This window comes from Anomaloglossus baeobatrachus, chromosome 5 (genome assembly GCF_048569485.1).
Source record: "Anomaloglossus baeobatrachus isolate aAnoBae1 chromosome 5, aAnoBae1.hap1, whole genome shotgun sequence".
In the NCBI taxonomy this organism is placed as follows: Eukaryota; Metazoa; Chordata; class Amphibia; order Anura; family Aromobatidae; genus Anomaloglossus; species Anomaloglossus baeobatrachus.
Genome location: NC_134357.1, coordinates 548,455,435 through 548,472,218, shown reverse-complemented (window position 1 = coordinate 548,472,218; position 16,784 = coordinate 548,455,435). Strand labels below are relative to the sequence as shown.

At 43.2% G+C, this 16,784-nt stretch overlaps 2 protein-coding genes across 2 annotated transcripts in view; one reads left to right on the top strand and one right to left on the bottom strand.

Moving 5' to 3' along the window:
- Nucleotides 1–6,406, top strand: part of LOC142312242 (uncharacterized) — a 73,280-nt gene extending 66,874 nt beyond the window's left edge. Inside the window, exon 7 of the mRNA XM_075351164.1 lies at nucleotides 4,706–6,406. Within this exon, the coding sequence (XP_075207279.1) occupies nucleotides 4,706–6,075 (1,370 nt within the window). The 3' untranslated portion in view covers nucleotides 6,076–6,406. The remainder of the gene's footprint in view (nucleotides 1–4,705) is intronic.
- Nucleotides 1–16,784, bottom strand: part of LOC142312962 (uncharacterized) — a 126,069-nt gene that overhangs the window by 92,155 nt on the left and 17,130 nt on the right. The window lies entirely within an intron of this gene.

Sequence of the window (16,784 nt, the reverse complement as noted above, 5' to 3'; positions counted from 1 at the left end):
CGCATGTTAACGCGAGTCCATTGCAAATGCATTGAAATGAAAACGCATTTGCACTGGATCCGTTTTTGCGTTAAAAAAACGTTCAGGACGCATGTTAAAAAGAAGTAGTGTGAAAGCAGCCTTAGGTGTTAAAAACCTGGTGACAGATTCCCTTTGAAGGGGTTGTTAGGTCTAAATCCACAAGTCAGCATTATCACAATTTGGTTTCAATTACTTTAAAAACTGTATGTGACACATTCCATTAAAGAAAAAAAAATAGATATACCAAAAATAAATATATACCAAAGAAGTTAATTTAAAAGAAAAAAAAAGTTAGAGTAGGACCACCTTGTTGTGGAGGCAGGCTTACAAAAATCTTTTGGCCAAAACAAAATCTGATGGCTGCGTGTGATACATTGTTCAATGTGAAGGGTTAATGTGTGATTGGTGAGACTGTAGTGCAGAAGTGAAGTTTTTCCAAGAGTGGCGGTGAGACTATGGAAGTTTCGTGGGCTGGAGGCGGAGCTGTGGTGGAGCCTCAAGGGGGTCCCAAACTTTTGCCAGTATGGGGCCCTGAAATTCCTAGTAGCAGCCCTGCGCTCACATGTGGTCTTTTCATGCACGTTAGGAAGGTGATTTGAATGGGGTACACTCCAGGAAAACCTTTGTTAACAGGGGTCAGTGTTTCCTAAGAACATGTTGTACCATGGGAGCCATCGGATGATACTCGTGTACAAAAGGAAAAAGGGTTATTGTTCGGGAGGGTGTAGTTGGGTTGAGAACCCTGTTGATTTCCCTTTTAAGGAGATGGGTAGGATAATGTTGCTCTTGGAATTTATGTGCCATATCCTGCAGTCGTTGAGGTAGCACCTCCTTATCGGCCACAATACAGGAGACACGTTTATCTGTATGGTTGTTATATTATTCACAAGACAGTTGGATGTTGGCTCCATTTTAACTTGTATGTCAGTATATACTCAAACATTCATTTTTATATCATCTCATATGCATTAATGTTTCTTATAGATTAATATTATTTCACACTGGATTATAGTGGGCCTCAGATGTTGCTCTGAGAATCAGTTATTACTCTGTAGTTCACCTTTGAATCATACTCTATGGGATTTTCTGTTGTTACTTGCTGTGCTCCATGTTTTTGTTCACACATTCAGATGCCTGCCTGGACTGACATTACCATCACATTACTCGAATGTACCACATTATATTTTATATGTATATATTGTATATAGTGTAAATTTATTTGATTTTCCTCATGTAAATATATTTTCTTTTTCTCATCGATTCTGTGAACAAGGTCAACTTGGTCAAAATTTTGTTTGGTTGCATATCCCACATTTGGGGTTCTGGCTTCTATTCCCCCTGTACAATATTCTCTTCAAGGAATATAAGGGGCTGCTGATAAGTCTTTGGCTTTACCTGGAAAGAAACTAGATAGGATGATGAAACTTTACATTTTTTCCATATACTCTCCACTGATGTCAACACACTTCTTACATTGGTATTCCAAGTTCTGTAAGCCTAGCAAAAAGAAGGATTTCGGTTCTGCCTCAAACCAGGCAAAAATGGTGTTAAATTTGTTACCCTGGGCCTTGAGGTGTATCTTCAGGTTTGGAAACAGAGGATAGTCGGAGGGAGCTAGATCTGGTGAATAAGGTGGGTGGTCAACCAGCTTGGAAGCCCAGCTCTGCCGTGGTTGCTTGTGCAGTGTGAGCGGAGGCATTGTCTTGCAGGAACAAGATTACTTTTGACAGCTTGCCACATCTTTTGGCATTTAGAGCTGCCTTCAATTGGTCCAAAAGTTCAATGTAATACCTTGCATTGATGATGGAACCCTTTTGAAGGTAGTCCACTAGCAGCACGCCCTCCTTATCCCAGAACACAGACGCCATCACCTTAGTGGCTGATTTTTGCACCCTTAACTTCTTTGGATGAAGAGAACCACTGTGCCTCCACTCTTTTGACTGCTCCTTGTTTTCAGGGTCATACAAATAAATCCAGGTCTCATCCATAGTGACCAGTCGATCCGGGAAGCTCTTATCAGTCCAAAAATGCTGACAAGTAGGCAGGGAAGTTTTTACTCGCGTGCTTCCCTGATCTATTGTCAAACATTTGGGGACCCACTTTGCAGAAAGCTTCCTCATGTCCAAGGATAATGACACAAACACGTTCACGGGCAATTCCCATGATGTCTGCTATTGCTTTAGCTGAAATTCATGGATTCTCCAGTATGAGGTTGTGCACAGCATCGACGATCTCAGGAACAACAACCACTCTCTGTCTTTCAGGACATCAAATTTGGCAACCCAGTTCTTAACTGTGGAATATGAAGGGCATTGATCCCAACAACATGAATATCCTTTGCAGACTTTCCTTGCAGAAACAAGATTTTTATCACTCCTCTGCTCTGTTGCTGTGAATATTGCATTAGACTTCCCCATTTTGTTTTCCTGCGTGTGTAGAACACTGTTGCCATAAGCAACAAACTCAAAATTTTGAAACATATATTAGACACACAAAGCTTTCATGTAATGTAACATTCGTTACCATAGAAACAAAAATAATTACAAAGCCAAAGACTTATCAGCAGCCCCTCGTATTAAATTTTTGTCACTTTTTGCAGCAAATACGAGAGTGCAGTGTTTTTTTCTAACTATTTTGTGGGTGCATGTACACAACAACTAGAACCTCAATCACGACCAGTGTGCACGCCATTTCTATCGTGTCACACACCCATACTGTCAGACTGGATGCTACTACTGGTCCCAGGCACCCTAATCTTTATAACTGGACAGAGCCTGCACTGCCCAGAGCTTCTGTTTCCGATGTCTTCTCCAACACTAGCGCTACTTGCAGAATGAAGATGGCGGCACCTAGTGATAGAAGCAAAAGACACAGGAGTAGATCCCAAAAGAGATGTGATATACTATTTGCTTAATGTGACAGAATGGTAGAAACCCAGAGAAGTAGAAAACCTCATCAAATGACTCGATTTTTTTAATTTATAACCCTCAGTTAATTCATTTATAGGAGCAGTGACTTTTGTTTTTACTCCACTGGCACTTTCTGGAAATTAGCACACATTGGATGTTGGAGAGGGAATATTACAAATTTCCCATTCTATTACCCAAAACGTAGTGCCCAGATTGTTCTCCAGGAGACATCGTAAATTCAGTGAGTTATTCTCACTACAGCAATGCAAAATACATGGATGAAAAATGTCAAAAAGACTGCTGGAACACCATTGTAAATGTGAACAGGGTGCAAGCCACGATCAATACATTAGCTAAATATCTCTTTTTTTTCCAAAATAATCCTCAGCAGTTATGCAATGTCACATTTCAATTTTTTTATATGGCTAATTGTATTTTTTCATTCCTTATGTATTATAAAGCAGTTATGCTTGTTCATATTGCTCTGAATTTGGTGTGCAGCTCTCACTTCATATGGATGATAAATGTGGTTTGGGTACACTGTCAGGCCTAGGACACACGGCGAGTAATACGGAGTGAGTGGAATGCGATAAAAAAATCGCATTCCAATCGGACTAATATTACTCTTTTTGGCACCTCCCATGAGCGATTTTTTTTCTCAGCCTTAATTGGACCGACAAAATAGTTGCAGCATGCTGCGTGTGGAAAGCGATCCTGTGTCACTCGCACCCATTCAAGTCTATGGGGGCGAGAGAAACATTGCATTGCACTCGCATTACAGCGGAGTGCAGTGCAATTCTCGCATCAGCTGGCAACGGAGGAGCTCCTCCGCAGCGCCAGCACTCACCTCCACAGCTGTGGTCTGATCACAGGATCGGACCACAGTCGCATGAACCTCGGCTCACGCTGTGCTGTGAGCATGAGCCAGTGTCATGTGACCACTCGCACTAATCCCCGTGTGGCCTCAGCCTAAGGACTCATGTCCCCTTGCGATTAAAAAATGTCTGCGATACTCGCCCAGAAAAGTGAGTCAAGTGTCCTGCGTATGGTCAGTGTTTATTTCTCACCTAGCATCCATATGTCATGCGAGTGCTGTGCAAGTGCGTAGATTTTTCTCTTCAACGATCCATCTGACATGCGTATGACATCCAGGTGACATGTGTTTGCCATCCTTATTGCAATATTTTTCTCGCACCCATAGACTTGCATTAGCAAGTCTGGTGCGATATACGTAGCATGCTGCGATTTGATCCTCAGCACAGTGAGAGCTGAGCAACAAATAGCAAAAGAACACTGCCCCATAGATTAACACTGGTGCGAGTGCGATCCGACTTTTAATCGGATCGCACGCGCACATGAAAATCGCAAGTGGACAAGAGCCCTAAGACTGAGAAACGAGGGGAAGATTTGATTTTGGGACTTTTCTGGACAGGTTTATGGAAGCCATGTTGCTTTTCAAGTGTTTTTTTAGCTACTATCAATGTGGAAACCCTCTAATTTTCCATTAAGAGAGGATTAGCCTGAGAGGGGACTTGTTTTTTATGGTATGAGTAGACTTTTTTTGGTATAATTTTTGTTTACATAATATATCTATTTGAGGCAAAATGAACAAACAGTTGAACACCACGTTCTACTGGTTCATCCTATGAGTTTCTATTAGACTGAGCTATCATTGTCTTAGTAAATAATTCAATTTTGCAACATAACTTGCTATTTGTTGGAACATTTTAAGTAGAAATGTTAAAAAAAATATGAATTGTTTTTATTCTTGGCAGATGAATTTACAAGGAAATTAAGGGGGCAACTCACATCTTCAGTTTTTAAATCAGATGACCTTGAGATCACACAGGATACAATTGAACTGAACGTCATTACTCCAGATATCCAATCATCTCTTCACAGCAAAGATTTATCATCTGATCTTTTGAAACTGGTCCTATCTTCTGAATCATTACAGACTACTAAGAGGAATAAAAATCACAAAAGAGGCATTAAAAAACGAACTGCTCTTAAAGCAAAGAAGCCAATTTCACACTCAGGATATGGAAATAGTTTTCTGCTAAAAACATCTTTTGTTAAACATCAAAAAATTAATACTGAAATTAATAGATTTTCTTGTTCTAAATGTGAGAAATATTTTAACCATAAATCAGATCTTGTTAGGCATGAGAGAACTCATACTGTGGAGAAGCCACATTCATGTTTAGAATGTGGGAAATATTTTGTAGAGAAAGCACACCTTGCTAGACACCAGAAAACTCACACAAAGGAGAAGCCTTTTTCATGTTCAGAATGTGGGAAATGTTTTGTACAGAAAACCGTTCTTGTTACACACCAGAGAAGTCACACAGGGGAGAAGCCATATTTATGTTCAGAATGTGGGAAATGTTTTGCACATAAATCAAATCTTGTTAAACACAAGAGAAGTCACACTGGAGAGAAGCCTTATCCATGTTTAGAATGTGGAAAATCTTTTGCAAAGAAATCAAACCTTGTTATACATAAGAGAAGTCACACAGGGGAGAAGCCATATTTATGTGCAGAATGCGGGACCTGTTTTGCATATAAATCAAATCTTGTTATACACAAGAGAAGTCACACTGGAGAGAAGCCTTATCCATGTTTAGAATGTGGAAAATCTTTTGTAAGGAACTCACTTCTTGTTATACATAAGAAAAGTCACACAGGGGAGAAGCCATATTCATGTTCAGAATGTGGGAAATCTTTTGTACAGAAATCGGTCCTTGTTACACACCAGAGAAGTCACACGGAGAAGAAACCTTTTTCATGTTCAGAATGTGGGAAACATTTTAACCAGAAATCGTGTTTTGTTATTCACCAGAGAACTCACACAGGGGAGAAGCCTTTTTCATGTTCAGAATGTGAGAAATGTTTTGTAATGAAATCACATCTTGTTAATCACCAAAAATCTCACACAAGAAAGAAGTCTTTTTCATGTACAAAATGTGGGAAAAGCTTTGCACAGAAATCACATCTTACTAAACACGAGACGACACACAGAGGGGAGAAGACTTTTTCATGTTCAGAATGTGGGAAATGTTTTAACCAGAAATCGCATCTTATGACACACCAAAGAATTCACACAGGGACAAAGCCATACTCCTACCAAGATTTTGAAGTCTGAATTATTCAAAAGTCATATTTTGTTTACCATCAAAAACAACTAACATGGGGAGAAATTATATATTTTATTCATAAATTGTACAATATATAACAGTTTGTAGTATAATTGAATGAGAAAGGAAAATGTACCGTATTTCTTTCACTGTATGACAAACTTTTTTTTTTTAAATCAGGTTCATTTTTATTAAACCAACAAAGTCAAAGAAGAAAATAATTTAAAACTTTTTACAATAAAATAAAAGAGAAAGGGAACATACATGTACAAACATCAACTGAACCATACAATGAACAGTGCTTCTGTGGTCTACACCTAAAAAAAAAAACAATTTTAAGCCACAAATTAAAAAATCTGTTGCATTACTGTATTCTACTTGTCATAAATTTTTATACACCATTTACCCATCCATCCAATATATTTCACAGATATACACTTTGCTATCCCATTCTGATAAGTTATTAACAATTTAAAATAAGAAGGACCTGGTTTCCAACACTATCTTGAATCACTGTTGAGGAGGGGAGGCCCAGGGTATCCAACCATGCTCCCCAGATCTTGTAGAATTTATTTAATGCATTTCGTTTAAGATCTACACCCCTCTCCAACCGAAGTATAGCATTAAATCTATCCCTAAATTCACAGATGGCTGGAAGACCTGGATCCAGCCAGTTGTACTGCCCTCCAATATACCTCGATGTAGCTGCACGACCACATCATTGTCAGTAAGTTTGCATTCTCTCGCCCACACCTAAGACAGAGATCATCTGTCCGAATCCCCATCTTATGTAATAGACTAGGCATATTGTACACTTTGTGCAGCAAAAATAACTGCAACAGCTGTTGACTTTTAGAGACAGCTAAATTTGGAGTCGGAGATAGTACATCAACCCATTGGACATCCGTCATAGGGCCTAAGTCTCTTTCCCACTTCTTTCTAGCCTGCAGAGGGAATTTATTAAGATGGCCAGGGCGCATCGCTGCATGTAGCATAGAAATAATACCATTGGAGCGATCAGAGGTCAGCAAGTCGGTCAGGGTTTGATTCGATTCTATAGTGATACCCACTTGGCGTGCCTTTGTCTCAAAGGCATGTCTGAGTTGTAAGTATTGGTAGAAGGACATGTTGTATCCCAAATTTAGTTTGGAGTTGAGCAAAGCTCTTAAGTGTATTATTCTGTAGTATCTGAGAGACCAAATGCACACCCCTACCCACCCACATTCTCCAGCCCTGAAGCTTCCACAACTATTTCAGAGGTTCCTTGCAGCTCCTTCCCTCTATCCCATACCTTGTATAATAGCACCAGTGTTGGGCATGGTGGTCTGTTTTTTTGTAAAAGGCCAAAGGCTATGTGCCCACGGGAGCTTGCTCCTGCGGATTTTGCCGCGGAAAACCTGCGGATTTATCTGGATTTTCCAGATAAATCCACAGGTTTCAGCAAGTACAGACACTCTCCATGTTATCCTATGCGACATGGGGAGTGTCTGTGTCCACGCAGCGGAATGTGCGGCTGCGGAATATGTTGTGGATGTCCCGCAGCCGTACATAACTGCATGTCAATTATTCCTGCGGATTTACCTGTGGAAATCCCGTCTCTCCACTATGGACATAGAGGCTAATCTGCCTTGGTCCCATACTTACCTGCCTTGATAGCAGACACCCGAGTCATTTTCTTCCAGTGCAGAGGACGTCACGGCAGTGGAGCAAGGAGCAGGAAGGAGGAGGTGGGCGGGGCCTGCACCGCCTCCGGTCATGTGACAGCGAGAGCTAGTTCAGGCCCGCCCACCTTCTCCTGCACAGTGCAGACACTGACAGACACGGCGGCCAGAAAATAAAGTGCTGCGTGATGGAGGTAAGTACGCACTCCCCGATCACTCAGCACTTGTTCTGCATTGAGGATACAGTGCCGAAGCCATGGTACTGTATCCTCAATGCAGAATGCCCGCAGCATATCCGCAGGACATTCCGCAGCACATCTGCAGCATGTAAAGTGCTGCGGATTTCTGGGAGCTCCTGTGGAATGTCCTGCGGATATAACCGCAGGACACTTTCCCTGTGGGCACATAGCCAAAGGATGTCTCCATTTTCTAAGGCTCTGCACCAGTTTTTCTCCCTCATCATATTCCTCATCTTTTCCCCATCACCTGAAGTGCTGCATCTGCGCAGCTATATAATAGATCCACTGGTTGGGAACTGTCAAACCTCCTGTTTACCTCTGCAGAGTCTCAAGACGAATTCTGGCCTGTTGTTTTTTCCATATAAGTTCCTTGAACATGGTATTGACTTTCCTAAAAAACTTCCAATGGATCCAAACCGAGACATTATGAAAAAGGTACAGTAACTTAAGCATCAGAACCACTTTAAGTAAATTGGCTTGACCAGTGAGGGACAGCGGGAGACGGCACCAAGCATTACATTTACTCCTGAACTGAAGCAGCACAGGTTCTAGGTTAAGAATATAATCCACGGCTGGGCGCAAACCACTATCCATGCTGCCCCATCCTTTGGGGAATCAAAAAAATGCATCCCACTATCTGCCACCACTCGTAATCTGGTAGGGTACATCATTGAATAGAAAATTTTCAACTGTCTCAATTGTTTTTTGTCTCTAATAAATTGTACTCTCCTCTGCTGGATTTTGGCTGAAAAATCCATGAACAACATAATCTTGTTGCCGTCAGTAGCCAGATCTGTAAACTGTCAGGTCCTGCGCAGGGCAGTGTCCCTATCTCTGAAATGTAGTAGCTTGAGGAGTATAGAACGAGGAGCGTCCCTGGTGGTGGGGGCCTGGTGGGGAACCTGTGTGCACACTCAATCATGGAGGGAAAAGAAAAAAAAAAAAAAGGTCTTTACCCAGGGTTTTGGGAGCCACATTTAAAAAGGCTACTGGGTTGTTGCCCTCTGCTTTCTCTGGGATTCCCACCAGGCGGGGGTCACTACTACGGGACCTGTTCTCCAGATCATCCACCTTAGTCCTGAGCAATGGGATATTGTGAATTGCTCCGCCAAGGCCCCGAACCAAAGGGGGGATTTTTTTCTCTTCGTCTGTAGAGCTAACATGTTCCTCCAGGGCCTTCACCCGCACATTAAGCCCCTGCAGCTCCTGCTTGATACAAGAGATGTCTGCTTTTATACCTTCCATCTGCATATTCATGGTGAACAACACACCACTGATGGTTGGCTCAGATGCCTCAAGCAGCCTCAGGGTGTGCCCTCACAGAGTACTGCTAGGTAATGTCCCACCACTCTTCAGTGCAGGCGCCTGCTGTTTTACTCACAGGTTCCAGCCGCACCTCCTCTTCTGGCGGGTCTGGTCCCAGCATCCGCTGTTCCTCCTTGCATTGGCAGGTGAGAGAAGAGATCTCAGGCAGGGTGTCTGCGAATCTGAAGAGGCGGGCAGCAGCATCGGGCGCCCTGCTCTATCCCGCGGCTCCAGGCTGCAGCACGATATTGGAGAGAGACGCCTCGCGGTCCAGTGCTTCCTTTTCACTCCTCCGTCCTCAGGTCATGATGTCTTCGGCCTTATATCCACGCTACGAGATCCTGGGTGAGTCATCGCACCGAGGAGGCAGTTAAGTAGAAATATTCACTCGGCTGGGCAAGATTCTTCACATGCCGCTCAGGCCATGACCCCATAAGACACACTTTTAACAAGAAAAAAATCTTGCTAATAAGTGAGTGCTCTTACATTCCAGTGTGGCACTAGAGTTCGTCTACTTCCACCACTGGCATGCTGAAATGATGTCATTCGTCGCAAGGAGAAAAGATTCCCCCTTAGACCCCGTCTTAGTCTCTCATACAGCCAGATCAGATCTCATACTTTGCATTGAAGAGGGTGCATATATTCTGGTGTATATGGACCCCAGCCTGGGCCTCACGTTAGTGAGATGCCCGCACCGGGGCCTGGGGTTACTAGTTACCAGGCTGCGGTTCTGTTTCTGGGATGCTGCGGTGGCAAGGCCCGGTTCCGTGACCTCGGCGGTGTCAGTAAAAAGGGGAGATAGTGGGGATAATAGTTTGTGACTCCACCTGTGGTACTGGGCCAGAGATAGCCGACTGTTATGATTCAGTGACCGAGGAGGATCAGAAATAGGACAAAAAAAACAACTAGGAAACCCAGAATGTTACCAGAGTGGTTGGAATCTCAGCGAACTGCAGACCTAACACTAACACACAACTAGAAGTAGCCGTGGGACGTGCCTATGATGACCTGGTTCCCTCGACACAGCCGGAGAACTAATTATTCCTACAGAGAGAAATACAGCAAAGGCTAATCTGCCTCGGAGCAGTCCCCGATGATATAGATAGGCCCCAAATATAAAGATGACGGTGATGTAGGAAAACACAATACACAGGTAGAAAACAGATTCAGGAAAGATGAGGCCCAAACTATCTAAGTAGGAAAAGACAGAAAAGAGCACTGTCTGCAGCCATGCTGTACCCTAGAAAAAGAACCAAAACACCTGATATGGAAAACTACTGAGCGCACACGGACTCTCCCCCACTATATCAGTAGTCAGGTGTTACTGGATACCAAACAAAACACTAATATAGTGGAGGGACTGAAATTAGTACCAAGCATGACAAAACAAAATACATAGCAGAATATGGAGCAAGGTACACACAGACATTCCCAGCAGGGAATGATCCAACTCCACCCAGAACTCCACCCAAACAAAATAGGAAACCACCAGCAGAGGTAAAAAGACCAAACTTATCTGAAAGGAATTCTGGTAGACACAGAAGGAAGGGCTGGCTTCAGAATGTCCTAACAACACAGGAAACAACATTGAGCACCGGCCAGGAACAAGAGAACACTACTCAGTTATATAGGCCCAGTCAGAACAACCCGATTGCCAATCATTTTCAGCTGTCTTGTTTCTATTCAGCAAGTCAACTTCACTACCAGCACTGACCACAAGAGGGAGCCCCAAACTGGAACCTAGTCCAAATGTATTCACAACAGCCGACGCTGCAGGATGGGACCCCGGGGGCAGATGGTGACGGAGCTTAGTTGGTATAGCTCTCCACTGGTAGAGCTGGGCCTCAGGGCGGTTTGGAGTAGTAGTAGGTGATGGTGGGGTGCAGGCGAATAACGGAATGACACAGGGAAGCAGTCTCAAGGTTTTTACTCACTGTAGCAGGTTCCAAGCTAACACGACTAGTCAGTGACTGTCTTTGGAGTGCTGGGTTTCACTGTGATGGGCTCCAGTTGATCCCGGGTAGTTTGAAGGTCAAGACCGGTGCACCCTTATAATGTTCCTTCCCTGGTCGTCTTCCTGCACTGACTTCTCACCCACCTGTCTGCACCTACGCACACAGTGCCCTGAGTCGGTGTCTGCGGACCCTGTAGAGTGGCTTGAAGCTCTATCCCTTGGCCCTATGGGGTCACCTTCAATCGGATTCATGTGCGGAGTTGGCTTCAATACTAGATGTGTCCTTAGCCTCCTGTTTTACTAGATGAGCATGATTGTTCTTCTCCTCTAGTCTAGGGACTGGATCCCCATCTGCGGCCAAGTCCCTCCACTCCAATATGTCATATGTGGGCAAAGGCCATGGGAGTATAGCGCACGTCCTAGGGGCTCTAGGACCCCTTCTCACTTGTAGAGCTGCACCAGCTCCAGACCACAGGTCTTCACTGCTCCTTCCAACTGTCTGACTTCCTACAGTCTGCTCCCACTGACTAGACTCCACCCACCAGCCTGGCCTCGGGTTCACCAAGCCCTTACCATGGTCTGATGAGGTGTTGCTGAGTGAGCGTGTCTACCGGTGGATGACCTCTGCCTTACCCAGGATGGAGCACCACATCTCTGGCTGAGATGCAGTACCTCTGTGGCGACTGAAGCCTCAGGGGAGCCACACTAGTATATATAGGGGCTCCCACTTTAGGCCCCATGCTGGTATATATGGGCCCCGAACCTGGGCCTCATGCTGGTATATACAGTTAGGTCCAGAAACATTTGGACAGTGACACAAGTTTTGTTATTTTAGCTGTTTACAAAAATATGTTCAGAAATACAATTATATATATAATATGGGCTGAAAGTGCACACTCCCAGCTGCAATATGAGAGTTTTCACATCCAAATCGGAGAAAGGGTTTAGGAATCATAGCTCTGTAATGCATAGCCTCCTCTTTTTCAAGGGACCAAAAGGAATTGGACAAGGGACTCTAAGGGCTGCAATTAACTCTGAAGGCGTCTCCCTCGTTAACCTGTAATCAATGAAGTAGTTAAAAGGTCTGGGGTTGATTACAGGTGTGTGGTTTTGCATTTGGAAGCTGTTGCTGTGACCAGATAACATGCGGTCTAAGGAACTCTCAATTGAGGTGAAGCAGAACTTCCTGAGGCTGAAAAAAAAGAAAAAATCCATCAGAGAGATAGCAGACATGCTTGGAGTAGCAAAATCAACAGACGGGTACATTCTGAGAAAAAAGGAATTGACTGGTGAGCTTGGGAACTCAAAAAGGCCTGGGCGTCCACGGATGACAACAGTGGTGGATGATCGCCGCATACTTTCTTTGGTGAAGAAGAACCCGTTCACAACATCAACTGAAGTCCAGAACACTCTCAGTGAAGTAGGTGTATCTGTCTCTAAGTCAACAGTAAAGAGAGGACTCCATGAAAGTAAATACAAAGGGTTCACATCTAGATGCAAACCATTCATCAATTCCAAAAATAGACAGGCCAGAGTTAAATTTGCTGAAAAACACCTCATGAAGCCAGCTCAGTTCTGGAAAAGTATTCTATGGACAGATGAGACCAAGATCAACCTGTACCAGAATGATGGGAAGAAAAAAGTTTGGAGAAGAAAGGGAACGGCACATGATCCAAGGCACACCACATCCTCTGTAAAACATGGTGGAGGCAACGTGATGGCATGGGCATGCATGGCTTTCAATGGCACTGGGTCACTTGTGTTTATTGATGACATAACAGCAGACAAGAGCAGCCGAATGAATTCTGAAGTGTACCAGGATATACTTTCAGGCCAGATTCAGCCAAATGCCGCAAAGTTGATCGGACGGCGCTTCATAGTACAGATGGACAATGACCCCAAGCATACAGCCAAAGCTACCCAGGAGTTCATGAGTGCAAAAAAGTGGAACATTCTGCAATGGACAAGTCAATCACCAGATCTTAACCCAATTGAGCATGCATTTTACTTGCTCAAATCCAGACTTAAGACGGAAAGACCCACAAACAAGCAAGACCTGAAGGCTGCGGCTGTAAAGGCCTGGCAAAGCATTAAGAAGGAGGAAACCCAGCGTTTGGTGATGTCCATGGGTTCCAGACTTAAGGCAGTGATTGCCTCCAAAGGATTCGCAACAAAATATTGAAAATAAAAATTTTTTTTTGGGTTTGGTTTATTTGTCCAATTACTTTTGACCTCCTAAAATGTGGAGTGTTTGTAAAGAAATGTGTACAATTCCTACAATTTCTATCAGATATTTTTGTTCAAACCTTCAAATTAAACGTTACAATCTGCACTTGAATTCTGTTGTAGAGGTTTCATTTCAAATCCAATGTGGTGGCATGCAGAGCCCAACTCGCGAAAATTGTGTCACTGTCCAAATATTTCTGGACCTAACTGTATAGGCCCACTGCCTGGGCTCCATTCTGGTGTATATGGGCCCTCAGCCTGGGTCCCATGCTAGTATATGTGAGCCCCCAGCCCGGGTCACATCCTGGTGTATATGGGCCCCCAACCTGATGGATATGGGCCTCCAGCCTGTGCCATGAGCTGGTATATATGGTCTCCCAGCCTTGACCTCATGCTGGTTTATGGGCCCCCAGCCTTGGTATACATGTCCCCCATTCTGCGTTTAAAAAAAAAAAAAAAAAAAAAACATATACTCACCTGATCCAGCAGGTCTTAGCCGTGCAGGTCATTGCACGCACAACAGAGCAGAGTCCCGGCGCTTTGTGATGACGTAACCACGCTTGTATTCTGACGTCCTGCGTGTGCGCTTTCATCAGCAGCAATGAAGGGAGATCGTGACTCCCCAGCACTACTGCAGAGGTAAACTATATCGGCATGCATGATGTAGTTAACGGTAACTCCGGGTGGGTGCAGCTTCAGGTGGGGTGGGGCCCCCAGAGCTGGGCCCCCTGAGCACAGGGCCGCACCCTCTGCTACGCTACTGATCTAAGTAATAAGTCTATGTCCATAATGGGTTCTTTGCCACATACATAGTTTCAGGAATCTACATGAAATATAAAACTTGTAATGATATCTTTATTACACAAAGAATTTCACAAAAAGTTTTTTTTTTCTTTAATGCGGCATGACTTACACTACCTGACTGTAATGCAAATTCATTGATTCTTGCACAATGTTTGTTTAAGTTTATATATGGCTGGTTTTAGATGATTGTAGCTGAGACCTGAAATATTTCTAACGGGTATTTTTTTTTCTTTTTTTTGTCTCTTTTCAGACTATAGCGAGGGATCAGTTCTCATCATAATTAGAGATAGGTGAATAGTAATTATTCGTGATCAGATAATGTTTACCGAATGCCCGAGTGCTATTCTAGTATTCGTCACCGCAAGAAAAATGCTTGAGTTTCCCGTTGACTTGCATTTGGTTCGTTATTAGTCACAAATACCAGAATAGCACTTTTGGATTCGTTACAAATAATCCGAACACGAATTACTAATTATAATGGCATGGCAACATTGCCTAAAATAAACTGGATTGTGTCTGACGGCAAAAAAACATTGTGTGAAAGTAGCCTAAAGGCCCCGTCACATGCTACGATATATCTAATGATATGTCGTCGGGGTCACGGAATTTGTGACGCACATCCGGCGTCGTTAGAGATGTTGTACCGTGTGACACCTCCGAACGACTGTTAACGAGCAAACATTCTCACCTTATCGTTGCTCGTTGACACGTCGTTTATTTTCATAATGTCGTACCTCCTTCTGCGCGCCGGTTGTTTGTCGTTCCTGAGGCAGCACACATCGCTACGTGTGACACCCCGGGAACCACGAACACAGCTTACCTGCGTCCCGCCGACAATGAGGAAGGAAGGAGGTGGGCGGGATGTTCGTTCCGCTCATCTCCACCCCTCTGCTTCTATTGGACATCCGCTGTGTGACGTCGCTGTGACGCTGAACGTCCCACCCCCTTCAGGAAGAGGATGTTTGCCGCCCACAGAGACGTCGTTAGGGAGGTAAGTACGTGTGACGGGGGTTAACGATATTGTGCGCCACGGGCAACGAATTGCCCGTGACGCACAAACGACAGGGGCGGGAGAGATTGCTCATGCGATCGCACGATATATCGCTGCGTGTAACGCAGCCTTTAGGAGGGACCCCATGCAACTTTTTTTAAAAAAAAAGTTATTTAAATAAATTTAAAAACAAAATGGCGTGCGCCCCCCGCCCCACACAATTTTGATACTCAGCCATGATAAAGACTTGCTTCTGATTTACCAAAATGACCAGGAAAATGGCACAACAACCAGACAAAAGTAATCACAGTTTTAAAACAAAATGGAAAACTTTTGGTCACTACTGTATATATGAGTGTATAACCATGTGAAATATTCTCTGCACATTGCTTATTGAATGAAACATATTAGTAACCGCATATATTTTTATTTCTAATATACCATATATTTCCTACTAAAAGGCAACGTGCATACATTGAGTGTTTGGTGACATTTTACCTTAGTATTTATAAAGGCAAAACAATTAGAGGAAAAGTATCATAGAAATACGGGCACCACTTTTGTATTTTTTCCCGATTGCTGGCTTTGGCTACAAATGCTGAGGTAAAAATTGCACTAAATACTCATTGTGCGCATGTGGACGTAGACACACCTTACCATAAGGCACACCCCAGGTTTAGATAGCAGAAAAAAGGAAAAACATTTTTTCTACTAATTAAATCTTCCCTTGAGGTCTAAATAGGAGGAGTGACCATTTTTTAGGCACTAGGGTGGAATAGAGAAGTAATACTTTTATGGTCAGTATTTCTCTGCACCAGGGGTTTTATTACACATAGCTTCACAGTACAGATATTAATGAGCAATTTACATATTTATTTTTTTAAGTTTTTTTTATTTAGGTTTTTATAACAAGTGCCAGTAACACAGATACAAAACAAGAGAAATATCACAAGGACCAAGTTAAATGGAGTAAAATTGGAAGGAATGAGAAAAAAACATAAAAAAATTGTGATTTGAACAGCAAACAATAGTCATATCATAAGCATTTTGACCTGTTCTAAACATGAACTTAGTCCAGAGTCCTGCTAATCCCTAGTAGGCTTCTCCCAAGGTCAAAGTTCCTCTCCCTTCATAGATTATCCTCAGATCAATCCCAGTCTAAACCTAGCCAACTGTCTAGACACTAGGCCGGATTCATCTATCCAGGCTGTCAACAGTGGATCAAATTTGTTAATAGTCCCACTTTTTTTTTTATAAATACCTTTCTCCAAATTTTTAAACCAGTTAACTTTATTAACATGCTCCTCTTTAGTCGCACCTTAAGCATCCATCCAATGCTGTGCTATCAGCTTTCGCACCAGATATAGCATTCTTGCTACAGCCACCTTGCCTGCCTCGATAATCGTAATATCTTCCACAGCCCAATACACAGACCAAAGGGGATTTCTCAATAACTATCTTGAAGACTCTATCTTTATCAGGTCCGTTACTTTGCGCCAGTATCTCTCCAGCTCTACACAAGACCACAGCATGTGAA